Source organism: Adiantum capillus-veneris, chromosome 9 (genome assembly GCF_014529385.1).
Source record: "Adiantum capillus-veneris isolate H3 chromosome 9, ASM1452938v2, whole genome shotgun sequence".
Classification (NCBI taxonomy): Eukaryota; Viridiplantae; Streptophyta; class Polypodiopsida; order Polypodiales; family Pteridaceae; genus Adiantum; species Adiantum capillus-veneris.
In genome coordinates this window covers 2,457,756-2,485,398 of record NC_140939.1, presented here as the reverse complement: position 1 = coordinate 2,485,398, position 27,643 = coordinate 2,457,756, and the positions used below count along the sequence as shown (strand labels likewise).

General features: G+C 46.1%; 1 protein-coding gene across 3 annotated transcripts in view; it reads left to right on the top strand.

Annotated features, from left to right (window-relative positions):
• The window catches only part of XLG3 (extra-large GTP-binding protein 3), a 103,145-nt gene that overhangs the window by 28,754 nt on the left and 46,748 nt on the right, over positions 1 to 27,643 (top strand). For all 3 annotated transcript variants that reach the window (XM_086519391.1, XM_086519393.1, XM_086519394.1), the window contains exon 4: positions 7,292 to 7,471. In XM_086519391.1, the coding sequence (XP_086375517.1) occupies positions 7,292 to 7,471 (180 nt within the window). The remainder of the gene's footprint in view (positions 1 to 7,291; positions 7,472 to 27,643) is intronic.

The following is a 27,643-nucleotide window of genomic DNA, read 5'->3' as shown; positions in this document are numbered from 1 at the left end:
TGGCCGCAGTGTACAAAGAGGGTCGGATGACCTAGAAAGATACAATGGCAGTATCTCCTAAAATTTAGGGAATTGCTATTTTGGGACCTGAAAATGTGCTGGCGTCATTACCTCCAGTATGACAAGGGGAACATTTTCTTACTCTGCCGTGAAGTCAAATGGGCAACCGGTTGGGATATTTTTAGACGGCAACCCCGAAACGGGAAAATGCTTATAAATGTGCCAAGTGGCACATTCTGGTGCAGTTTCTAATGCAAGAGAGAGTTGGCGCTGAATTTTAAGCTGGGAGAGGCTCATTTGCAGCTTTTGTCACAGGTTAAGAGCTATGGAGTGCTTGCTTTCCCTCTTATGCACAGTGCGGTGCCAGGAGTGATGCCCTGCACGCTACGCACTGCCCTCTCTCTCCCCTTTGGCAGTATGTTATGCCCCTCTAGTGGGCTCTTCATTTGACCAATGTACAGTTGTGTGGGTTCATGCGCGATTGCCGAGGCAAGAGCCTCTTGCACAGGTACTGGATTAGCTAGCGGCTAATCCCCCGCAGGTACAGGTGAATTCGGAGAGGTTTCATGCCAAAAATCTCGTCCGAATCAAAGGGCAAGTAGCCCTACAGGTGCGGAAGCTCGAGGACTTGCTAAGGATGTGACCGGCACGTGAAACGGAGCCCGAAACAGTAAATTACAGCCTGCTGTGTATTTTTGCAGGTTTAGGGTTTTGGCCCTAAACGGACCCTAATACCCCCAGGAGGTTCGGGGACGCAAGGGGACCGCTGTACAGGTGATCCGGCGCATTTTCAGGGCTGAAAACAGAGAATTCAGCGTGCTGCAGATTCTCGCCAGGTTTTGCAAAGTGCCCGTATGCGTCGGGAAAGTCAGTCAATGCGTGGGAATACTGACTGTGAAGGGTTCTAGTACAGTTATGTTGCCGAAATCGGGCTGAAACAGTGGAAATTCAGCCGAGTTTGTGCGGGGCAGCTTGTAGGGAACCACAGTGTTTATTCCCTCTTTTGAAGAATAAAGAAATACCAAAAGGGGCGCTTAAGTTAGGGGCCAATCTTGTGTCGGTCTTCTCATACAGGTGCATTCTAGCATCTGTATCCCATTCCCCTCTCTTGTGTCACTATAGCGCAGGTATAATAGACGACTAATAATGGGTGGAAGCTAAATCAAGGTTTGAAGTAAAGTCTACCGCCCTTTTTGGATTGAACAGGCCGGTTTCACCGATCCCCACTCTTCTTCACACTTACAGGCGGTCAGATTACATGGCATTATGCCCCCCCTCGGTGGTCTCTCCTCCACTCATCACACAGGCCACCATGAGATTGTTCTAGTCGAGTTGTCACTATAGTGGATCTCACCCTTACATTCAGCTTGTACACCCCACGTGATAGGCTATTTTGGCATCCGCTTGGGATTATATTGTACTCAGTAATATACAGCCTTGACTTTTCCAAAAAAGAAAAGAAAAAGAGAGAGAGAGAGAGAGAGAGAGAGAGAGAGAGAGAGAGAGAGAGAGAGAGAGAGAGAGAGAAATGAAATGAAATGTTATATTAACGTCTTCAAAAAGGCCAAAGTGACCTATGAGACTAGAAAGCTACAATGTGTTGGATCTGATACAAAGTCAGAGTAACAAGATGACAAAATGACAAAATAAAATACTATGGAATCCTAAACTGCTAGGTGTGAACTAAGCAGCTAGCTAGGCTAGCTGAATCAGAGGAGATCTAGCATCGGTCGTTGGCGGATCTCATCAATCTCCTCCATGGTTAGTAGTCTGACCGGGCGTCGTGCATGCCTGGCCAGAGTGCTCCGAATCTTCTAACGTAGCCTCTGCCGATGCTGTGTAGTCCTCCGCTGTCGTGGGCGCCTAGATTTCCCCAGTTCAGTCGCTCGGTCGATCAGTGTGCCTCTGGTGTGAGACGAGGGGGAGCTCTGCTGTGGGAGTGGCTCTTGCGGCTGTCCCGTGGCTGTTCTGAAGAAGTTTGTGATCCGTCTTTGAGACTGGCTAGCCTTGCCACTCATCAGGCAGTCTCTGTGTGTGTGCAGCTCGAGCAAGAACAAACCCAGGCATCTTTGATCCTCATATCCCATGACTCTTGAGAGTGGTCCAAAACCCTCTCTGAACAAGCAATGGAAGCGGCCTCGTATCTCGTAGTAGACGGGGCAGCGGCATGTGTAATGCAACTCTGTCTCAGGCTCCATGTCACACAAGGGTCACGTCCTGGCCTCTGCTGGTACTCCGCTGTATCTCCGAGTCTCAATCCGCAGCTGGTGAGAAGATGTGCGTAACTGGCCAATAGCACATCGTATCCCATGAGACAAGTGGGTGTCCATGTATCTGGGTCTCGTCAGAAAACCATCCTCCGTAAGCTGGAGAAGGTGGTCTCTGTAGAAAGCCATCTTCGTGCCCAATTCCTGTGCTGGCTGTATCCATGTCCTCCTGGTGTCTAACTGGGTCAGGTCTTGGCGGATGAGCTTGGTGATCTCTGACTGTGTAAGAGTGAGAGATGGTGCATCCAATGAGTATTGGAATGGTGGCAGCCTGTCTATGCTGAAGCCATGCGCCTGAAACCATGATGCCATCTCCCCATACCAACATGTTGTATCTCCTTGCATGGCTAACTGTCGAGAGGACTCCAGTGCAATGCGAGCATATCTGTCTCTAGGAAGTTCCCATGTGCGGTTTATGAAGGGGACTGATCTGGTGAGCACCTCAACTACTAGTGGGGGGGCTGCTAGCTCTGCTCGGGTAATGGCCCGTGGTACTGATGCCTTGGCTCTAATGAGCCGTGAGATCATAGAGACTAGAGGTTTCTCCATGTTCCCCCATGCATCTGTGCGACCCGGTCTCCCGTGGTGATCTAATGAAGGTCCCCATAGCTCAGCTCCATAGAGCAATGCTGAAGCCACCAAAGTGTCAAAGAGGCAGAGCTTCGTCCGGGGTTCCTGAAACCGAACCTGTGAACACATCTTCTCCAATCTACCCAATGCTGCGTGGGCTCTAGTCAATCTGGTCTCTGCTGCTCTTCTGAGTGAGAATGCAGGTCCGCTAAAAACCACTCCAGGGTAAGTGTAAGCATCTGTGTACTCCACAGTCTCCTGGCCGTATGTGAATGTAGGTGCTGACCTCCTGATCCATTGTGGGGTGGTGTTAAACACCATAACCTTGGTTTTACCAAGGTTGACAGACAAACCACTTTCGTGGGCAAACCTATGCAAAGCATCCAATTGACGTTGCATTCCCTTTGGGGATTCGGAGATCAACACTATATCATTGGCATATAACAAAAGTGGAATCCATGTCCCTGCCAACTGTGCACCTCTATCACCATCGCTCTCAATGTAGTCAGAAACCTCATCCACATACATACCGAAAAGAGTAGGAGAGAGCGGGCAGCCCTGCTTCACCCCAATAGTGGAGTGAACCGGTGTAGAAAGTCCCTCAGGATGCGTACATGCCCTACTACTGATCTGTACAATGCCATGATCCCCCAAATGAGCTCTGTGGGTACTCCCATTTCTTGTAATCTGCGCATCAATCTAGCTCTGGGTACTGTGTCAAAAGCTTTGCGGAAGTCCACAAAGCTACAATAGATCCGTCTCCCATGAGATCTACCCTCCTCGATGATGGCCCTGAGTGTCAGGATATGGTCAAGAGTAGAGAAGCCTCTCCTGAACCCTGCCTGCCCAGCTGCACGCATTCCTTCCCCCTCTGCCCATCTACTCAGCTGTTGCTCAAGAATGGATGCATACAACCGTGCCAGTGTGTGTCCAATCATGATAGTGCGATAATTCCCAGGCTCCATGGGGTCTCCTGACTTGAAGATAGGTACAATCGCAGATAGGCTCCAAGTGTCCGGTAGACCCTCACACATGGCACGGTTAAACATAACTGCTAGAAGCTTTGCTAGCAGGTCTTTGGCATGCATGAAATGCTCAGTGACTAAGCCATCATGATCATATGCCCTTCCAGTCCTCATCTTGTCAATGGCTTTCTCACCATCTCAGCGGTGAAAAAAGCACATGTGTGTGGGCATGGATCGGGGGGGTTGGGAAGGGGCGATTGTCCAGGTACTGTGTACAAAGATGATGCGTACTGACCCCAGGTCTCTGTGGAGGAAATAGCGGGGGGGGGGGGGGGGGGGGGATTGCTCATGAAAGAGCCGCCACGCCTCACGCAAGTCAGAGAGAGAGAGAGAGAGAGAGAGAGAGAGAGAGAGAGAGAGAGAGAGAGAGAGAGAGAGAGAGAGAGAGAGAGAGACTATGTCCGACTTTCTTCGTGCTCAGACTCATGCATTTCGTGGCTTGACCATGCCAGTACCTTCAGCTCCGGACCTTATCGATCAGGAGTTTGCTGATGACACTATGCTGATGTTGCGCTATTTGCTAGCAGCTCTTGATGCCATGCGGGGAGCCCTGGAGGTTTTTTGCATTGCCAGTGGTGCACGCATTAACTGGCATAAATCCTATGGGTTATTGGTTGGCAGTGATGACGTACCTACTTGGGGGGTAACTGATGGTTTCACATGGCTACAGCCAGGTTAGACATGCAGATATCTGGGCTTCCAGGTTGGATTTGACGTTTCCTCACAGCAGCAGTTTGCACCCGTATTGCAGTCTATTCGCAAGAAGTTTTGTCATTGGTCTTCACGTCATCTGTCGTTGGCTGGCCGTGCATTGGTCGCCAACCAGGTCATTCTGGCTACAGTATGGTATACGGCCTCCTATTGGATGCTACATTCTGGAGTGATAGCTCAGCTCCGCAGACTCGTGCGGAACTTTTTATGGAGTGGCACAGATGGAAGTACTGATACTCGTGCCCGAGTTCGCTGGTCCACGATTATTCGCCCTCGACCAGAGGGTGGCCTTGGCATTATTGATCCAGAGTTACAGAGCCGCACCCTTCTCCAAGCTTATTGTTCGGGGTCTTTTTCCCGGCCAAGAACCTTGGAAGATGCTTCTTCAGGCCGCTCTTTCCACGACGACTCCGCGCCGCGGCACTAGAGATGGCCTTACTTGGCATACAGGGTATCGTTTTCTCTTTACGGATGCCCCTTTATTCACCAGCACTCTCTCACCCTTCATCCGATCACTCCTTCAGATTTGGGTCTCCATGCGAAGGGCTATCATACGCTCACCTCCCTCATGTCGTGAGGAGATTGAGCGCCAACCTCTCATTTGGAATGATGCAGTTCTTGATTCTTCGGTTAATCCACCCCGTCAGCTTGGAGAGAGGACTCACATTGATTGGGCTGCTTGGGACACTGGCCCTGCTGCCTCTATGCGGTTGTTTCATGAGACACGTATGCTGGATGCAGATTTTGTGGCAGAACATTATGACATTGGTCGCGGGGTGACAGACAGACTGCTTGAGATTGACTCCGCCGTTCCTTCACAGTGGGATGCAGTCATGCGAGGCACGGTTCATATGCCTCCCCATAGTGGCTGGGAAGGTCTCTTTGCTCAAAGCACTCTCTTATTAGTTCGTTTAGACACCATGCTGTTCACAGTTGATACAGAGTGCTCTCAGGGGATTCATGTTAGATTGACATATGCTACCACCTCTCCGCACCTTGTCTACCTCGGCGCTCGATGGGAGGCCATACGAGTAGTAGGCTCCCGTGGGAAGCGTCGTTGTGTTGACCCCCGTTTCGCTTCCGCTGATGCCGCCCTTTGGAGGCTTTGGGTGTGGGAGGGTCGTGCACTATCTCAGCTTTATTGGGACCGAGGAGAGTGGCATTGGCCTCACTCTAACCCCACCGGTGCACCTGTATCATTCTTTGAGTACATTGTCAGAATTGGAAGATTAGCATTGATGAGACAACACCGAGAGCAGCCCACTCGTATGCGTTTTTGGTTACATTCAGGTCTCTCCCACGCCTATCTACAACAGTTTTTGTCAGCCATCTAGGATTTACATGCGGCTCGTCGTATTTCTTTTTTCATGTGGATGATTGCACATGCGGGACTTCCAGTTGGGACTTGGCTAGCTACTATGGGTCATGATCCGTTATGTACTCGCTGTCCTCTGCGACTACCCGAGTCCCTTGCACACTGTCTTTGGTCATGCTCCTCTTCCCATATCGTGTGGCTAGCAGTTTGCTTTTTACTTAGCAGAGCCGGTGTTCAGCATGGATTTCTCACTTGGGGATCTGTCTCATGGTTGATGCCGATGCCCGGGCCGCATCTTTTCTACGAGGGCTCAGACACAGATCGAGCTCTTATGCTTACCTCGACTGGTTATCGGCGAGGGACTTTGGCTATGTTACCACAGATCGCTTGGCAGGGGGATCCTCAGACCCGTGACGAAGTTTTTTCAGTCATCACTAGCATTACACTATGGAATATTTGGAGAGCTCGTTGTCTTCACATTCTCAGTGCAGCACCACAGCTCCTTCAGGATACCCTCACGGTCATTTGGCTGGACATCATTCACACCCTCATTTGGCAGTGGGATTCTTCCTCAGGTACCTCTACAGCAGCCGAGGCTCATCGATTTGCCTTCCTACGGCGTTGGGCCAAATCACCACTCTTCCTCACACTTACAGGTGGCCAGATTACATGGCATTAAGCCCCCCCTCAGTGGTTTCTCCTTCACTCATCACACAGACCACCATGAGATTGTTCTAGTCGAGCTGTCACTATAGTGGCTCTCACCCTTCCATTCAGATTGTACACCCCACGTGATAGGCTATTTTGGCATCCGCTGGGGATTATATTGTACTCAGTAATATATAGCCCTGATTTTTCCAACAAAAAAAAAAAAAAAAAAAGAGAGAGAGAGATAGATAGATAGATAGATAGATAGATTTAATTATCGTCCACGGAGTTGACGTAGCAACCTCATCCGTTCTTCTTTGTTCTTGAAAGTGAGGATGCATTGGCTATGGGGCACACGCCTATGTGTGTCGTTGATCCAAGAGATAGTGTCGGGTTCGATGTTGACTGGTTGAAGAAGGTCATTGAGTTTGATGATAGATTCTTCGAGAGAGAGAGAGAGGGAGAGAGGGAGGGAGGGAGGAGGGAGGGGAGGGGGATGGAGGGGGCAGTAGTAGTGAGTGTTTTGCACCTTATAGTATTATTAATGTCCATAGATCTTATGTTAAGATGTGAGGTCATAGCTCTTGTGTGTGGGAATTGTTTTTTATCCACTTCTTTATGGAGCCAGCTTGACATATTTCACAGGCGTAGAACCTTTGGTTCATGTTTGAAAACTAGCTAGTTATTGATGCATTTGTTTCTTAAGTTGCCATTGAAATATTGATCAATCTTGTTTGGGTGATGTTCCTTAACAGGCCACTACAAGGTTTTTATACACCCTATGTGCCTTGCCAACACCAAGCAGCAGTAGACACAGGGCGAGACAAGCTATAATCACTTCGAGATCTGTGCCTGCATACTTGGAACAGAAGAAATTGTATAAGCTACTGTTGCTTGGACACGAAGGCTGTGGCACAAGTACCATTTTTAAGCAGGTAAATTTGTGTCTTTATTTTCTTCTCTTTAACCCGGCTGTTCTTCTCAGAGAGGCATGGATGTTGGCCTCTCATGTCATTGGGAACCTCTGGGAAAAAATGGCACTTGGACCAGTAGGAAGATGGATAAGCTGAGTAGAGGGTTTGTATTTTATCTAGTACCACCATTTGTCACAAGTATTCAGGGAACGCAGACATGGAAGAAGATAGCTAAGCTGTGGTAGATTGTTTGTATATGGTCTTGTACCACCATTTTTTTTGCAAGTATATGAGGAAAATTTATAGCTGTGTCTTTAACTGCTGGTATGAAGGGGAGTGTCTATGCCCAGCCTAGGGTGATTCGAGAGTGTACATGGGTGAATAGCGAGACAGCCTCCCTCAAAGCTACTACTTGGGAGATGGTGTAACAACTTGCCCCAACCCTCTACCACGGAAGGCCTAGATCTCTTGCCCTTGTAGCTTGGGTGTGTATCTACTCTAGCTACCACAGAGATCAGTTTCTCTTGTTGACACATGACAGATCCATTTAGTGTCCACATTACATGGATCTATTCTTACCCCAACCCAAGGGTGGTGATTGGGCAGCTTAGGGTCTCATCACACTTCTTAGAGATTGAGGCGGGTAGAGGCTGTAGGCATTCTGAGAGGCTAGGATATGGAGACGCAGGTATTCATCTTGTACTGCTGTGTCAATGTGATTTAATATGTGTGTGCGCTCATTTGTTTTGATTTCCGTTTTGTTTTATTTTACTTTGTTCGTTGTTTGTTTTTTGTTTCTTTTTTTTTGTGGTTTTTTTTTGGCCTATCCTATCTCTTGCTTTTATAAAGTTAAAAGAAATAGATTGGTTCTTTTCAAATATTGGCTTTGTTTTTTTATCATTTGTGTAGAGTTTCTTTTGCCTCGTATAATTTGTAAGTTCAGACTTTTCTGACCTTATGAAGTATATTTAAAGTCATCTAGCGGACATGCAAATCTTGCGATTTTTGTATGATTGCGCTGTTGAGCTTTATGGAGATATATTGAGAGCGTGTGCATACCCCAACACCTACTTATCTTATACTGATGTGTCCATGTGATGTGTGTATGCGTGCGTGCGCTCATTTATTTGTTTTCTATCGTTCTGTTTTATTTTTTCTTTACTTGTTTTTGTTTCTTGTTTTGCGCGCTCGCGCACACACACACATTTTTTTTTTTTTTTTGGGGGGGGGGGGGGGGGGTGGGCTTTTCTGTTTCCACCCTAGATACTCTTTTATGAAATATAAAGAATTAGATTGGTCATTCTCAAATATTGGCTTTGTTTTTGATTGCTTTCTTTTGCCTCTTTTAATTTGTAAGTTCAGACTTTTCTAATCTTATGAAGGTATATCTAAAGATCAGGTAGAGGCTGAGGCTCATTTTGATAAGCCGATGTACTTGTTAGCCCACCACCCCTCTTTGTTTGGTGGGGCATAGTTTTTTTTCCCAAGTAAGTGATGACGACTCTTGATTAGAGACAACTTGTGCTATTTCTTACTTGAGATATATAGCATCGAGAGGGTGAAAAACAGGGAGCGGGAGAGGCCATATCAAACAGACTTGGCTCATGCACAAATGGCATCTTATCAGGGAGTGAGACCACGACACAGTTGCCCTCAGTAGACCAGAGGTGATAAGAGAAGGTCAACGACTGAGAGCTCCTGGTTATAGACCTTCACACTGACATGAGGGTGATCGGGACACCTGAGCTAGACATCAGTGACATTTCTAGGAGAGGAAGCAGAGGTTGGCCGATCTTGCAGCGATTATGCAAGCTCTCACGGAGGGCTTTCTTATGTATGACATAACGCCCACCGTTTGCCACAGGATGGAGCTGACTAGGGTTGCATTTGCATGCTTTTGTACTTTCCCAGGCATATAGATATACATTGAGCACTAAAGAGGTTAGAGTTAGAGCTCATCCTTAGCTTTTTCTACTCTTCTACACCACCTTGAACCCTTGTACATCTCCCATGTGCATCCACAGCCACTTTCTAGTGTATTCTTTTTTGATACGTCTTTTGACATCTGGATGAAAGAGTCTGATAAGCAAGGTCTCTTTGTTCTCAATGAGAGACTTATAAAGCATTTCTTTTTAATTTTTTTATAATAAAAATAATGTAGCTCATCCTTTTGTAGAGCAAATTAATGTAGCAGTTTTTATTTGCCTTCTTTATATGCCATGCATGGCATGTAATTAAAATGATGTATTTGATCTGTCATATAGGTTGACTTTGGCCTTGGTAGGATGTTAATAAACTTTTTTTTTCTTTTCATTCCGGTTAGAAGGCCAGGTGGTCCTTTCATATATATACTTGAGAGTCACTTTTTTAGTGCTAAGCTTCATTATGGCTGAGTCTGCCCTTGATCTTTGGAGTCATGACAGAAACTCAGCAGGCTGAACTTGTGTTGAGGATGCTCATGTGTGTGTGAGTGTGGTGTGTGTTGTGTTGGGAGCATATGTCAATACCTACCTAGTTTTGCACCCACTATTGGGCACTGATGACGTTAGTGGAGATGTGGTAGTTAGTCAATACTATGCATGATGGAGATGATGGCTATATTGTCTTGTGGGTGACTACCATGAGTCTATATGAAACTGGCCCATGGGGCGGTAGGCTTTGGCTTTTACCCGAAATTCTTTACTTTAGACACACACAGAGAGAACGTGCAAAGGAAACGTGCGACGGGAATTAACACTTAAGCACACACATGGCTCGGAAGCTAGAATGCTCCGAGTAGACACCGACAACCTGTAGGCCCCAAAATTGGCGCTCCTTTCGGTATTTCTTTATACTTTGAGAGGGTAAATTACAAAGTAGAGTCCTCGGAATCCTTTACCTGTATCCAGCTAGATATCACCTGTTTTGGCCAAATTTCGGCACCATAACAGCCCCAAAACTTGCGCGAAACCAATGCCCCTGCTGGAACTCACTTCCACTGGCATAAACCCTCTGATTCCTGCCCAAAAACAGTAAATTCAGCACGCTGTATCTACTGGTTTTTGCCTTGTTTTCAGCCCTAAACAGTCCCCGACCTGTCCTCTGCCAGTGGGGCACTGTTCCCAATGGTTTTGGCATCCGTATGACTGAAAAACAGTCAGTTTACAGCGCATACAGAGCGCTGAAAACGCATCTGTACGGTGAGGTTATGACCCTCACCGGTGCCTGCTTTGGAGTAGCAGTTAGCTACCCCTGTTCCTGCTCAAGGAGGCTCTTGCCTCAACACAAAAGCATGAAACCACACAGCTGTACATCAGTCAAATGAAAAGCCCTCTCGTGGCGCATCACATAACTGTACGTAGGGGAGAGAGAGCAGTTGTAGTGTGCAGGGCATCACTCCTAGCACCACACTGTACATAGAGTGGAAAGAAAGCACTCCATAGCTCTTAACCTGTGAGACAGGAAGCAAATGAGGCCTCTCCCAGCTTAAAATTCAGCGCCCATTTTTTTGAATGAGGCAAGTACACAGGAAAGTGCCACTCGGCACATTTACAAGCATTTGCCTGTTTCGTGGTTGCCGCTTAAAAATCTCCCGACTGCTTGCCCAGTTGACTTCCGGTAGAGTTGTAGAATGTTCCCCTTGTCATACCGGAGGCAATGACGCGAACGCATTTCACGGCCCAAAATAGCAGTTCCCTAATTTTTAGGAGATGCTTCCGTCGGGCTCCCACTGGTCATCTGACCATCTAGCATCCAATAGTGCAATGTGGCCCAACTGTCGGATACTTTCTGTTGGTGATCCCACCTTGACTTTATGCCTTTATTGAGTTCACTTCCTAGTATCCACCAACTTGCTAAGTGCGACGGGGGGACCTACATTACCTTGCACTGAGCCTAGACATCCTCTTTCTATACAAATTCCAGTGCCGACCAACTTCCCATCTGCGGGTGAAACTACCGTTCACATTAGCCATACAATGTCCGACCATTTGCAACTTCAAAAAGAGGGTCTAAAAAATAAAACAAAATCGTTGGAAAGAAACCAACAACTAAGGTTAGCAATTGCCACGTCCTTGTGACATAGTTAACAGTTGCCACGTCCTCGTGACATACCCCCCTCTTGAAATCGCAAACGTCCTCGATTGCATACCATAAATACATGCCACTGATGATCTTGTGTTGTTAACACTCTTTTATCATCGTATGTATCCGCAAGAAAGGTTGTAACACATAGATACAAATGACTTAATGAGACCTTCATACTTTTGTCATTTCCATCTATTACATTTAATTTATATGCACATTTGATGTGCTAGCCCTATCATTACCCCTTCTTTACACACGTTGGGTTGGGGCATAAGTAGGTTGTAACCCAAAGGCTTCAAGGTAAAGCTGCAATACATTTGGTGACTCTGACAGTTCATGCTCTTCTATCTACTTTGCATCTTTAGGCAGATAGTTCTTGAACTTCACCAAATAGCGTCTTGCAACTTGTCCTTTAACCTTCTATCCTTGTGTGCCAAAACTTCCTCAGGTATCAGGATCTCATCAAGTTTCATAACTTCTAGTTGATCCTCATTTGGCATATCTTCTGGCACATCACCTACGAAAAGTCTTACAAGACTCACGTGAAACGTATTATGAATCTTCCACGCATCAGGCAATTTCAGCCTGTAAGCCACATCGTTGATCTTGTCAAGCACTTGAAAAGGCCCATAGTAATGCATACTCAGCTTAGGAAACAGCCGTTCCTTGCCCTTCATTTTCTTTAACCTTGCCTTTTCGAACCTTAACAGTACCCAATCACCCGGTGATAACAACAATTCACGACGGTGACGATCAACAACCTTTTCTGCTTTGCCCGAGTCTTCTCCAAGGCAACTTTAATTTTCTTATACATTTCATCCATGTTCTCAACATATCGATCTGCCTCAAAGATCTTGTCCTTTGTATGCAAAATGGGAGGAACTTTTCTGCCGCCTTCAACAATCTCGAAAGGCGCTTTGCCAGTTGACGAATGCACCGTATTATTGTACGCATACTCAAGCATAGGCAAATACTGTTTCCACTTGCCCTTATTATCTGACACATAGCATTTCACCAGATCTAAGACAATAGAATTAGCCTCTTCTCACTGTCCATCAGTTTGTGGATGTAACGAAGACGAGAACTTGAGCGCAGTGCCCATGTTCTCAAACAATCCTCTCTAGAACAAACTGGTCATGCGAGAATCACTATCACTGACAATCGATTGTGGCATACCATGGTACTTAAACACATTGTACATAAACAAGCGTGCCATCTGATCAGATTTTATTTTCTTCCCGATAGGGATAAAATGGGCCTGCTTCTGAACCTGCAATTAATGGTCCATATACCATCATTCCGTGTTGGCGTTCTTGGAAGATCAAAGATAAAGTCCATAGCAATGCTTTCCCATGGCTTATCCGGAATCAGCAGTGGTCGTAAAAGCCCTGGTGGCTTTTGCCTGTCAAACTTGACCTTTTGGCAAATTACGCATGCTCGCACAAAGGCATCCACATCTCTCCTCTAGGTAGGCCAATAGAAGAATGTCTACCGCTTTAACTGTTGCATCAATTCCACGATGCCCTACATACGGTGGGACATGACTCTCTTCCATGACCTTATGTCGCAATGGCCAGTGACACAAAGTCTGCCATGCATCACCATAAAACCATCTCTGAGGAGGTAGTGTTCGTGATGTTGTCCCTCTTGCAACTGTTCCAAGATCCTTGCAAAATCTTCATCAGTAGCATACTGTTCCTTCGTGTCATCTAACTCATGATGATAAGGAATTGACACAACTGAAATTTGTGGCTTCCTTTGTCACGTGACACATCCAACCCTATCTATCCGTGGACAAGCTACAGCATGGTCAGGGTTCAGTTCAGTCAAGTCAGTCTAGAATAGGAAGTTCCCTGGCACTTTTGTGAGTCTGTTAGCAGACCGTGCATGTCCAGACACTTAGATTAGATGCGTATCATCTGGTTGCACACAACATGACCGTCAGATTCCAGGCAGATCCCATCCGTAGCATTTTTACAGTGCATAGACCTATTTTCCCTATATTTGACATTTTTCACTTATTATTTTTAAGTGACTTTTGTTGGAAAGTAGGTAGGGCAATTTTTCCAAGTTAATATATAAGCAAACCAGAGTTAGCACTTTTTGACAGAAGAGGCAGCAGGAACTTCGCGTTCAACAGGCACCTTCTCAAAAAGATCCCCCACCGGCGGTAAACCTAGCGTTTTCGGCCATCAGAAGGCCCAGTGTTTTTGCAATGCTGATCAGCCCTGGCCACAACACGACAACAGATCCGTCCTAGCGTTAGCAGATTCCGCAGCATGACAACAGATCAGACCTAGCGTTAGCAGATTTCCACCGCAAGCACAAAATTCAGCCTAGCGTTTTTGGATTAGTAAGACCAACCAACGTTTTTGCAGATCTTCGCGACAGCAACAACAAGAACACCAACGTTTTCAGCATAGACTCACAGCAGAACAAGTCCCAAACCTTGCAGATCTCACCTTCCTGCAGCAGATCCTCGCCGCACGGTGAGATCCAGTAGTTTGCAGTTTCAGCCTGGAAAACGCAGATTTCAGCATTTGCGTTTTCAGCGCATCGTCGTCGCATCGTCGCCATCGACATTGTCATTGACATAGAGTCAGAATTCAGCAGATAAAGATTTGCAGATTTCAGCCTCTTAGCGTTTTCAGATTTCAGCCCGTCTCGTCGTCGTCCTCATCGTCGTCGACATCGTCGGCAAGTCCAAGCATTGTAGAGATTTGTGCAATCAATAGTAGACCGCTCTCGCCATAGAGAGTGGGGCCTTCGGAGGAGGGTTTGACAACATTCTGGTGTCGTATTCTTCTCTCTCTATCTCTCAGTCTCAGTACCTTCATTCACAGTGTTACCACTTTGTTTGTGTCCATTGCACTCTCTCACTAAAGGAACGGAAGGCTCTCCCTTTCATAAGTAAAAGGAACCCTTGAGCACAATTCGGAGCACTCGTCTTGAGCAAAGTTCAACATTCACTTCCGCTGCACCTTACATTGGTATCAGAGCTTTGGCAGTGTTCTGTATCACTCAAGGAAAGAACCACAAGAACCACATAATTTTTATTTTTGCTTGTTGAGTTTGCACGAACCCAAGTTCGCTTGGGCGTGTCGATTCCTAATCGTGTTTTTGAAGAGTGACAGGAATCCCAAGAAAGAAGGGCTTGTCCAGCCTCCCCTTGTGTCTCTTTTCACTCATTGAGAGCGGACCGTGCACTTAGCGGCCGGCCAATTGACGTGAGGTGGGAAAAAGCAACCTTGGTGTGAGCGCAAGGCCGCCAAGGGTGCGCGCGCAGAAAAGAGCAGAACTCCGGTGAAGAGAAGATCCTTCTCAAACACAGATTGCAAGTGAAAGAATACCCTCAAGAACGTAAGTAAGAGTGGCAGCCATAGAGCGTAAGTACGACTTGGAAGCCAAAGAAAGGCAAGCCAAATTGGATCGCGAGAACAAAGTAAGAAAAGCAAAAAGAGAAGCAGAAAGAAAGGCCGACTTGGAGCGTGAGCGTGAGCAAGCGTGCTTGGCGGCCGAACAGAGCGCCTGACACATGAAAGAGATGTTGCGACTCTTTTCTCAAGTGCAGGCACAAATGCAAGAGATTCGGGAAAAAGAGATTTTCTCAGTCTCTTCATGACACACAGGATTTGCATGATGATAAGCATGATGATTTGATTGATAATGATGAGCATGATGATTTGGATGACAATGACAAGCATGATGATTTGCATGATCAAGATGTGATTTCTTACAAGCATGATGAGTTGCATGAAGACGATGTGATTGTTCACAAGAAGGATGAGTTAGTGGATACTTTTTCTAGCGAAGCTAACCTCATTGCAGATTCGATCAATCACGAAGAACCGATCTTGGCTCTCGAGCTTAGGTCCAAAGAACCCTTATAGGAAGTACTATGTGTTTGAATGATTCGTAAGCACGCATTGTACGAGTGTTTCATTTGTGATCGTTTCTTGTATTTTCGTCAACGTCTTTATGTGGTCCCTTTTCCTAGGCATGACATATTGTACGTTGAGCACGTTTCACTCATGAATGAGCACGAATGTATGTGAATTGTTCATGAAAAGCTGAAAAGTATGCATTTAAGGAAGTCACATTCCATGTCTCTTCCTTGGCACGACACAGTTGTAGAAAGAGCACATGAAAGTATGAGCACCAAGTATGGGCATTTCCGTTGTGAATTGCCACAATTGATTGCTTTAGACCAGAAGAGAAAGATTCGATCTCATTGTTTGCGTGTGTGTGGTGAACGGTTTGGCACTCCGTCTATTTGTTCATCTACATTGCATGCATAGTCTTTGAGGAAGACAAGATTTTTTCCACTCACTTTACATGGAGTAGGTATGTTCATGTTTTTGTGTTGGAAGTGGTTTCAGGAATTTTCAGCCATGGAGATTCTTGAAGAAGGACGAAGCATGACTCTAGACGAAGTTGAAGCATCGAAGGAGCCAGAAAAGACTTTGTGTCACTTTCGGCGCGGCCCATAGAAGCAAGCGTTGCAGACTTTTAGGAAGTTCAAGTATCGCATGACCCACGTATCAGAGTGGGTCGGCGAAGAATCCTTTCCAGTATTCTGGATGTTGTTGGCGATCTCTCTCGACGCCATACAGATCGGTACCAATACCTCATTTTGAAAAGGAGGGGACGTCACGTGACACATCCAACCCTATGTGTCCGTGGACAAGCTACAACATGATCAGGGTTCAGTTCAGTCAAGTCAGTGTAGAATAGGAAGTCATCTGGCACTTTTGTGAGTCTGTTCGCAGATCGTGCATGTCCAGACACTTAATTTAGATGCATATCATCTGGTTGCACACAATATGACCATTAGATTCCAGTCAGATTGTCACCAGCGTGTGACTACTATCTATCCTTTTTGTTGATTTCTTTCTTATTATCTATTTACTTTCACTTTTTGGAAACACCCCTCGGGAAATCTAACTGCCCTGCATTGCATAGCTAGTGTGGAACTGTCCAGAGGGAGTCCAGGCCTGAGGGCAAGAGAGCACTAAGGTTGGACAAGGACTATGGTTAGCCAAGTGGGGTCATTGACTAGCCAAAGTGGAATCCTTTGCTACAGAGGCTACATTTCAGTTTTGGATGTGGCCGCAGTGTACAAAGAGGGTCGGATGACCTAGAAAGATACAATGGCAGCATCTCCTAAAATTTAGGGAACTGCTATTTTGGGACCTGAAAATGTCTTCGCGTCATTACGTGCAGTTTGACATGGGGATCATTTTGTTACTCTGTGGCCAAGTCAACAGAGGCTGCAGGTGAGATATTTTTAGACCCGAGGGTCTAAAGCGGGAAAATGCACAAATGAGTGACACTTGGCACTCTGAGGCCAGTTTACTACTTATAGAGAAGGCAAAAACGTGATTTATAGCTGGGAGGCTCATTTTGCAAGTCTCTGTCACAGGTTAAGAGCTATGGAGTGCTTGCTTTCCCTCTTATGCACAGTGCGGTGCCAGGAGTGATGCCCTGCACGCTACGCACTGCCCTCTCTCTCCCCTTTGGCAGTATGTTATGCCCCTCTAGTGGGCTCTTCATTTGACCAATGTACAGTTGTGTGGGTTCATGCGCGATTGCCGAGGCAAGAGCCTCTTGCACAGGTACTGGATTAGCTAGCGGCTAATCCCCCCGCAGGTACAGGTGAATTCGGAGAGGTTTCACGCCAGAAATCTCGTCCGATTCAAAGGGCAAGTAGCCCTACAGGTGCGGGAGCTCGAGGACTTGCTAGGGATGCGACCGGCACGCGAAACGGAGCCCGAAACAGTGAATTACAGCCTGCTGTGTATTTTTGCAGGTTTAGGGTTTTGGCCCTAAACGGACCCTAATACCCCCAGGAGGTTCGGGGACGCAAGGGGACCGCTGTACAGGCGATCTGGAGCATTTTCAGGGCTGAAAACAGAGAATTCAGCGTGCTGCAGATTCTCGCCAGGTTTTGCAAAGTGCCCGTATGCGTCGGGAAAGTCAGTCAATGCGTGGGAATACTGACCGTGAAGGGTTCTAGTACAGTTATGCTGCCGAAATCGGGCTGGAACAGTGGAAATTCAGCCGAGTTTGTGCGGGGCAGCTTGTAGGAACCACAGCGTTTATTCCCTCTTTTGAACAATAAAGAAATACCGAAAGGGGCGCCTAAGTTAGGGGCCAATCTGGTGTCTGTCCACTCATACAGGTGCAATCTAGCAGCCTGTATCCCTCTCCCCTCTGTTGTGTCTTGAAAGTACAAGTAAAATAGACGACTAATAATGGGTGAAAGCTAAATCAAGGTTTAAAGTAAAGTCTACCGCCCTTTTTGTATTGAACAGGCCGGTTTCATGGTTCCATCGACGGGATAAAATCACTTTTTCCCATAGAAGTGAGCCTTGGTCAGTTTTGGGCTTGAAGACACAGGGGATCATAGACGAGACACAGGGAATTGTAATTATGGCTGACAGACCAGATGATGTGACTGAAGAGGTTTCCTCTTCACAGGGTCAACAGACACATGAAGTGGGTGAGTCCTCAAGACCACCACAGACTGATGATGATATATTCAGGACCCAGTTGGCTACTGCTGTGGCTATGTTCACACAAGTAATGCAGAACCCAAGGTTTTTAGCCTTTCTGCAACCTCCTGTTCCGTCTCAGCAAGTTGGGTCACTGGATCATATTCAAAAGCCTGTTAAGGCTCGAGCACAGGTGATTCATACCGCACAGTCAATGGAAACACCTATACACTTGACGGAGAACATGCAGTCTCCACAACCTGTGCCTAAGGTGCAAGAACAGGTGGCTGAGATGCCAGTTTTTCAAGCTGTACCAATTCAGCCCGCCACCTTTCAACAGCCTATAGCTGGTTCTAATGGGCAGGGAAGCAATTTACAGGCTATGCAACAGGTCTTCCCACCACCTTCAGTACACCCTGGCTATTTTGGAGGTGGATCCGTATTCCAAAGCATGGCTGGTCATGCACCTGGAAATCAGTTTTATACGCCAGGAACAGTGTTTGGGGGTGCTCAAACGATGATGCCTAACCCCATGTACAGTGTCATGGGTATGCAACCAGGGTTTCAAAGCACTCAGGGACAATTTGGGATGCCACAAACAAGTTTTGGTATGGCTGGAATTACAAATCAACAGCCAAATATGGCATTTCCAGGTCAAGTTAATAGCGGCCAAGGAACACAGATGAACCCTAATAGTGTTCCCATGTTTCAGTCACTTCCATATGACAATTTAACGCCGCTGGAGAGGCCAACTCCGTACAAAGAAGGTGGCAAAGGTGTGTCATTCACGACCTTTACAGGGTTTGATGACAGGAAGAAGGCTCTTTCATTCCTCCAGCAGTTTGACAAGGCCTATGCAGGGGGAAACTTTACAGAGGCTTCAAAGGTCCGCAAGGCAGCCACTTTCTTGACAGGGAATGCGTGACAATGGTGGACAACTTTATTGCTTCAAGGGCAAGCTCCGTCCACATGGATTTACTTCAAGCAGATTTTTGCAGCAGCATGGTTATCTGATGATTTCGAAGCAGATGTCATGACAGAATGGCACCAGCTTAATGCTGCCACTTGCAGAAATCTGGATGATTACAATCGGAAGTTTTGGAAAGCTCTACTTCCAGTAACTTCCTATAGGTTTGTGCCATTGACAGAACAGATAGAAAAATACTGTTGTGGCCTACCCAAAGGATTGAGAAAATACTGCACAAAGACCAAAGTCACTACTTTGACGCAGCTCATCGAGGTAGCAAACACTGGCAATGGTTTGCTCAAGGGAGAAGATTGTGAATTTAACACTGGCGTCAAGGCAGGATCAGGCAAGAAAAATTCAGCCAAGAAGCACGTTCCCAATGAGGCTCCTAAAGGGACTCAGGAGTCGGCCAACACAGGGAAAGACAAAGCTACGGCTGAATCAGAAAAAGGACCCGCAAAGAAATGGAAAAGACGTTTTCCTCGCAAGTCAGAAGAGCAAAAGAAGGTCCTGAGGACAGAGAACAAATGCTTTATATGTGAGCAGCCTGGCCACATTGCTTACAACTGTCCTACAAAGAAAAGGCCAGCTGATTCTGAAGACAAGGAGGACAGGAAGGGAAAGAAGCCCATGGCTGGTCTAGTGCCAGATATGGTGGGCGACAAGCCAAATTCAGATGCAAGTGAGCTTTGCAGAGCATGGGGAAAGGTTAGGGATCAAACAGTGCTTATCTTCTTTGATCCAGGTGCCAAAGCCAACTTTATTTCCCCAGAATTGGCTTCAAAGTTGGGAATCAGACCTGAAGAGATGGGGTATACAGCAGAGGCAGGTTTGGCATGTCCTGGCCATACAGAGGCTGTGACACCCATCATTGGAAAGTTGCGTCTACATATCCAGTCCTATGTAGATGCTGAAGAATTTTACATCATGCCACTGGACGGATGTGATGTGTTGTTAGGTATTCCTTGGTTGTTTCGTGTACAGGGAATCATGGATGCCTACAACAAAAAGATCACTGTACAGAGCAGGGGAAAGACTCATATTCTGGATGTAAAGCTTAAAGGGGAGTCTATTCCTACTGTATCAGCTTCTGCTATTACTTCTGTAATGAAAAAGCATCTTTCTGCGTACTTGGTTTTTGCACGTGAAGTGTCAGATTGTGATGAATCAAATTTATCTGTCCTAGATAAAGAAAGGTCAATGTTTTTACAACAGTATAGTGACTGTTTTTCCGATTCATTACCGTCTCAATTACCGCCAGAGAGACCCGAGGACCATGCGATAGATTTGGTGCCAGGCTGTAGCCCACCAAATAAGCCTCCGTACAGGGTTAGTGCGGCTCAGCAGAAAGAGATAATGGGCCAAGTACAGGAGCTGTTAGAAAAAGGGCTGATTCAGCCCAGTTCATCTCCATTCTGTTCTCCAGTGTTGTTGGTGCAGAAAAAAGATGGCTCATGGCGTATGTGCATCGACTACCGTGCACTGAACAAGAATACCATCAAGAATAGGTTCCCTATACCTAGAATTGATGATATTATGGACAAATTAGAAGGAGCAGTTATGTTTAGCAGGATAGATCTAAAGAGTGGGTATCATCAGATCCGCATTAGATCAGAGGATGTGCACAAGACTGCTTTTAGAACAACGTTTGGCCTTTACGAATTTTTAGTGATGCCCTTTGGTCTCACAAATGCTCCTGCTACGTTCAATAGGATGATGGACAGAATTTTCCGTCCACACCAGCAGTTTGTTGGTACATTCTTTGATGACATGATAGTCTACTCAAAGAATGAAGAGGAGCATAGGCATCACTTGGCCATTGTGTTCAAAGAGCTACGCAGTCATAGGTTGCTCATCAATGCAAAGAAAAGTGAGTTTTTTTTGGAAGAGATTCACTTTCTGGGACACATTGTCTCAAAGGATGGTGTCAAAATGGATCCTGCAAAAGTTGAAGCGATCAAGTCATGGCCAAATTTGAAGACGGTGCATGATGTCCGAAGCTTTTTGGGACTATGCTCCTATTACAGAAGGTTTATCCGAAATTTCGCTGAGATTGCTTCACCTTTACATGCTCTTCAAAAGAAGGCAGTCACCTTTAGATGGACACAAAAAGAGATTTCAGCTTTTAATCTCTTAAAGGAAAAGATGACTTCAGATCCAGTCATTGTGTTGCCAGATCTTAGGAAGTCATTTGTGGTCCAGTGTGACGCCTGCGGTAGTAGCATTGGTGTTGTGCTAATGCAAGATGGCAGGGTAGTAGCCTATGAGAGCAGAATTTTGCAAGGGCCAGAGATGACCATGCAGGTCTATGAGAAAGAGTTACTGGCTGTGATTCATGCGCTCTTAAGTTGGAAACACTACCTGCTAGGTGCAGATTTCGTTGTCCAAACGGATCATCAGACCTTGCGATACTTCTTGACACAGACAAAGTTATCTGAGAAGCATATGCGATGGGCAAATATCTTGTCCATGTTCCATTTTCAGATTGTGCATGTGGAAGGCAAGAAGAACGTTGTGGCTGATGCCTTGTCAAGGAAGCCACAAATTTCAGCTGTGTCGATTCCTTATCATCATGAACTTGATGATATGAGAGAACAGTATGCAAATGATGAAGGTTTTGCAAGGGTCTTCGAGCAACTAATGGATGGACAACGTCATGAACACTATCTTCTTAAAGACGGGTTCATGATGATGCATGGCAGATTGTGTGTCACAAAGCCATTGCGACGCAAAGTTATGGAAGAGAGTCATGTCCCACCGTATGCAGGGCATCGTGGTATCGATGCTACAGTTAAAGCGGTAGAGACATTCTTCTATTGGCCTACATTGAGAAGGGATGTGGATGCCTTTGTGCGAGAATGCCTAATATGCCAAAAGGTCAAGTTTGACAGGCAAAAGGCACCAGGGTTATTGCAACCACTACCTATTCCAGATAAACCATGGGAAAGTATTGCTATGGATTTTATCTTTGATCTTCCGAGAACGCAGACAGGAAATGATGGTATTTGGACCATTATTTGCAGATTCAGCAAACAGGCTCATTTTATTCCTGTCAGGAAGAAGATAAAGCCAGATCAGATGGCACGCTTGTTTATGAGCAATATTTTCAAGTATCATGGCATGCCACAGTCGATTATTAGCGACCGTGATCCACGCATGACTAGTTTGTTCTGGAAAGGCTTGTTTGAGAATATGGGTACCACGCTCAAATTCTCTTCGTCATTTCATCCTCAAACAGATGGGCAGTCGGAAGAGGCAAATTCTACTGTCCTAGATCTGCTCAAGTGCTATGTGTCAGAGCATAAAGGAAAGTGGGAGCAGTATTTGCCATTGGTGGAGTATGCATACAATAATACAGTGCATTCATCAACTGGCAAGGCACCCTTTGAGATAGTTGAAGGTGGCAAGAAAGTTCCTCCCATACTGCATACAAAGGACAAGATATTTGAAGCAGATAAGTATGTTCAGGACATGGATGAAATGTACAAGAAGGTCAAAGTGGCCTTAGAAAGGACTCAGGCAAAGCAAAAGAAAGCAGCTGATCGTCACCGTCGTGAAGTGGTATATTCACTTGGTGATTGGGTGCTTTTACGTTTTGAAAAGGCAAGGTTAAAGAAGATGAAGGGCAAGGAAAGACTGTTTCCAAAGCTCAGCATGCGTTACTATGGGCCTTTTCAGGTATGCGACATAATCAGTGATGTTGCATATAGGCTGAAATTGCCTGACAGTTGGAAGATTCACAATGCGTTTCATGTGAGTCTTCTCAGACCCTATGTGGGTGATGTGCCAGAAGATATACCAGCTGAAGATCAGCCGGAAGTCGAGGAACTTGACGAAATCTTGGTCCCTGAACAGATTTTGGCACACAAAGAAAGGAAAGTGAAAGGCAAGGTTGCTAGGCGTTACTTGGTAAAGTTCAGAAACTATCCACCAATGGATGCTAAGTGAATGGAAGAAGGTGAACTTGCAGAGTCACCAACTGTGTTATCACTTTACCTGGAAGCCTTCCATTTGCAACCTACCTTGACCCCTTGAGTTTCAAAGCTACATGGATTGTCAGTGTGACAATGGCTTCTGAAACAAATGATGTACATGGTATTTAAAGTGAGCTCAAATGAAATACCTGTTACATGAATGTTAGAGCTGTACAGATTGTCAGTTTGGCAATTGCTCTTATGGAATGTCCAAAAGTTTGGTTAGTGCTATAGAAGTGAGTATTTCTTGTCAGTTTGTCAAGGATACAGTGATTGCTTCTATTGAAGAGTACATGTGTAACTGCATTCTTAAACTGTCGGTTTGGGTATGCTCGAAAGTGTTACAGGATCCAACGTGTACTATAAGACAGTGGCAAAATGTGCAGCTACCATTTTGTCATTGGAAAGTTAGTGACTCAAAGCAATGGCAGAGTGCGAAGCTACCACTATGTCATTGGGACAGGGTTCACACGCAGGCAATACATGAGTCGACGAGGTGTTGAATACACCAGGGTTGACAATGAGCATGTATGTGTCGTATATGTGTCGACATGTGTTGAATACATCAGTGTTGACAGTAAGCATGGACGACATAGATGCAAACGAGGACGTTTGAGATTTCAAGAGGGGGGTATGTCACCAGCGTGTGACTACTATCTATCCTTTTTGTTGATTTCTTTCTTATTATCTATTTACTTTCACTTTTTGGAAACACCCCTCGGGAAATCTAACTGCCCTGCATTGCATAGCTAGTGTGGAACTGTCCAGAGGGAGTCCAGGCCTGAGGGCAAGAGAGCACTAAGGTTGGACAAGGACTATGGTTAGCCAAGTGGGGTCATTGACTAGCCAAAGTGGAATCCTTTGCTACAGAGGCTACATTTCAGTTTTGGATGTGGCCGCAGTGTACAAAGAGGGTCGGATGACCTAGAAAGATACAATGGCAGCATCTCCTAAAATTTAGGGAACTGCTATTTTGGGACCTGAAAATGTGTTCGCGTCATTACGTGCAGTTTGACATGGGGATCATTTTGTTACTCTGTGGCCAAGTCAACAGAGGCTGCAGGTGAGATATTTTTAGACCCGAGGGTCTAAAGCGGGAAAATGCACAAATGAGTGACACTTGGCACTCTGAGGCCAGTTTACTACTTATAGAGAAGGCAAAAACGTGATTTATAGCTGGGAGGCTCATTTTGCAAGTCTCTGTCACAGGTTAAGAGCTATGGAGTGCTTGCTTTCCCTCTTATGCACAGTGCGGTGCCAGGAGTGATGCCCTGCACGCTACGCACTGCCCTCTCTCTCCCCTTTGGCAGTATGTTATGCCCCTCTAGTGGGCTCTTCATTTGACCAATGTACAGTTGTGTGGGTTCATGCGCGATTGCCGAGGCAAGAGCCTCTTGCACAGGTACTGGATTAGCTAGCGGCTAATCCCCCCGCAGGTACAGGTGAATTCGGAGAGGTTTCACGCCAGAAATCTCGTCCGATTCAAAGGGCAAGTAGCCCTACAGGTGCGGGAGCTCGAGGACTTGCTAGGGATGCGACCGGCACGCGAAACGGAGCCCGAAACAGTGAATTACAGCCTGCTGTGTATTTTTGCAGGTTTAGGGTTTTGGCCCTAAACGGACCCTAATACCCCCAGGAGGTTCGGGGACGCAAGGGGACCGCTGTACAGGCGATCTGGAGCATTTTCAGGGCTGAAAACAGAGAATTCAGCGTGCTGCAGATTCTCGCCAGGTTTTGCAAAGTGCCCGTATGCGTCGGGAAAGTCAGTCAATGCGTGGGAATACTGACCGTGAAGGGTTCTAGTACAGTTATGCTGCCGAAATCGGGCTGGAACAGTGGAAATTCAGCCGAGTTTGTGCGGGGCAGCTTGTAGGAACCACAGCGTTTATTCCCTCTTTTGAACAATAAAGAAATACCGAAAGGGGCGCCTAAGTTAGGGGCCAATCTGGTGTCTGTCCACTCATACAGGTGCAATCTAGCAGCCTGTATCCCTCTCCCCTCTGTTGTGTCTTGAAAGTACAAGTAAAATAGACGACTAATAATGGGTGAAAGCTAAATCAAGGTTTAAAGTAAAGTCTACCGCCCTTTTTGTATTGAACAGGCCGGTTTCACAGATCCCATCAGTAGCATTTTTACAGTGCATAGACCTATTTTCCCTATTTTTGACATTTTTCACTTATTATTTTTAAGTGACTTTTGTTGGAAAGTAGGTAGGGCAATCTTGCTAAGTTAATATATAAGCAAACCAGAGTTAGCACTTTCTGGCAGAAGAGGCAGCAGGAACTTCGCGTTCAACAGGCACCTTCTCAACAAGATTCCCGGCCGGCGGTAAACCTAGCGTTTTCAGCCATCAGAAGGCCCAATGTTTTTGCATCAAGATCAGCCTCCAGCGTTTTTGCAATGCAGATCAGCGCGGCCACAACTCGACAGCAGATCAGCCCTAGCGTTAGCAGATTCCACAGCATGACAGCAGATCAGACCTAGTGTTAGCAGATTCCACCGCAAGCACAAAATTCAGCCTAGCGTTTTTGGATCAGCAAGACCAGCCAGCGTTTTTGCAGATCTTTGTGACAGCACCAACAAGAACACCAGCGTTTTCAGTTTTCAGCATAGACTCACAGCAGAACGAGTCCCAAACCTTGCAGATCTGACCTTCCCGCAGCAGATCCTTGCCGCACGGTCAGATTCAACATAGTTTGCAGTTCCAGCCTGGAAAACGCAGATTTCAGCATCTGCGTTTTCAGCGCATTGTCGTCGCATCGTCGCCATCGACATCGTCATTGACATAGAGTCAGAATTCAGCAGATAAAGATTTGCAGATTTCAGCCCCTTAGCATTTTCAAATTTCAGCCCGTCTCGTCGTCGTCCTCATCGTCTTCGACATCGTCGGCAAGTCCAAGCATTGTAGAGATTTGTGCAATCAATAGTAGACCGCTCTCGCCATAGAGAGTGGGGCCTTCAGAGGAGGATTTGACAACATTCTGGTGTCGTATTCTTCTCTCTCTATCTCTCAGTCTCAGTACCTTCATTCACAGTGTTCACCACTTTGTTTGTGTCCATTGCACTCTCTCACTAAAGGAACGGAAGGCTCTCCCTTCCATAAGTAAAAGGAATCCTTGAGCACAGTTCATAGCACTCATCTTGAGCAAAGTTCAACATTCACTTCCGCTGCATCTTATATCCTTGATAACGCATCAACCACAACATTCTTCTTGCCTTCCACATGCATAATCTGGAAGTGGAACATAGAAAGAATGTTTGCCCATTGCATATGCTTTTCGGATTACTATGACTGTGTCAAGAAGTATCGCAAGTTCTGATGGTCTGTCTGGACAACAAATCAGCACCTAACAGGTAGTGCTTCCAGCTAGAAAGCGCATGAATCAATGCCAAGAGCTCTCTCATAGGCTTGCATAGTCTTCTCTGGCCCTTGCAAAATTCGGGTGTAATAAGCTACTACCCGTCCATCTTGCATTAGCAGTGCTCCGATGCTACTGCCACACGCGTCACACTGGACCACAAATAACTTCCTGAGATCTGGCAAAACAATTACTGGATCTGAAGTCAACTTTTCCTTTAAGAGACTAAACGCTGAAATCTCTTTTTCGGTCCATTTGAAAGTGACCGCTTTCTTCTGCAAAGCGTGAAAAGGTGATGCTCTCTCTGCAAAGTTCCTGATAAAACTTCTATAATAGGAATACAATCCCAAGAAGCTTCTGACATCGTGCACAGTCGCAGAGTTCGAAGTGGCTGTCCTTGGCCCCTGATTGGCGGAATGGACGGCTTTCTTAGGCTTATGTGTGGTGGGTTGCGATATGCACTTAGCCGATGACTTGGACACATTCTCAATCGCTCTAGTGAATTTTTTTGCACCAGAGGTTATGATTGAATGTTGTTCACGTTGGGGATGGACGAGATGCCTTTGGACGCTTACTCACTCGATTTTCAAGATTTTGACAAAGGTTTTGAACGATCTGCAAGCCCTTGCAAATAATATATCTATTTGGATTGCAACCCACATACCCGCTTGAGATATTGCGCAATTCCATAGTTTATTTTATAGGACATCTACACCTTTGTGAAGAACTTCGACAACACTTTGGTCGTCTTGATGGGTGACCGAACCATTGGAGATCCTCCTCATCGTGTAACCGCTTCGCCAAAGTTTATACGCTTCGCAACTTTGGCAACTGCAAGTCAGTCAAGCACCTATACTCAGCTTTCCACTCAATTTGTCGCGACAAACATCAATACATGTGATCCGACAACTTTGGTACACCTGCGTATTGCTGTTTTGACTTGTAATAACCTGTAAATCACCTGTTTTGACCTAAAAACAACTTGTTTTGAGTTGTTTTGGCAATTTCGATGACCCTCTTGACCCCGGAAGCAAGGGGCTTTGCGATGGAAGCGAAATTGATCGCGGGAGAGCAAATGTAACTTGCTGTCCAGTAGACTGCGCAGGGCAGTTTTGAAACCCTAGGGATCTGATACCAGTTGAAAGCGCGAAGCAGAGGGTACTGGTAGGTGCGCGTCGCGATGTAGTGCAGGGTTGGGGCAAGAAGCAGGAGGCACAGTGCAACAGAGAAGAAGTGCTAGGGATTGAAGCAGGGAGAGAGAGAGAGCTCGTACGAATTGGGGAAAACTCAATTAGTGAGTCTTTGGGCTTTTCCACTTTTATTATAAGTGACTT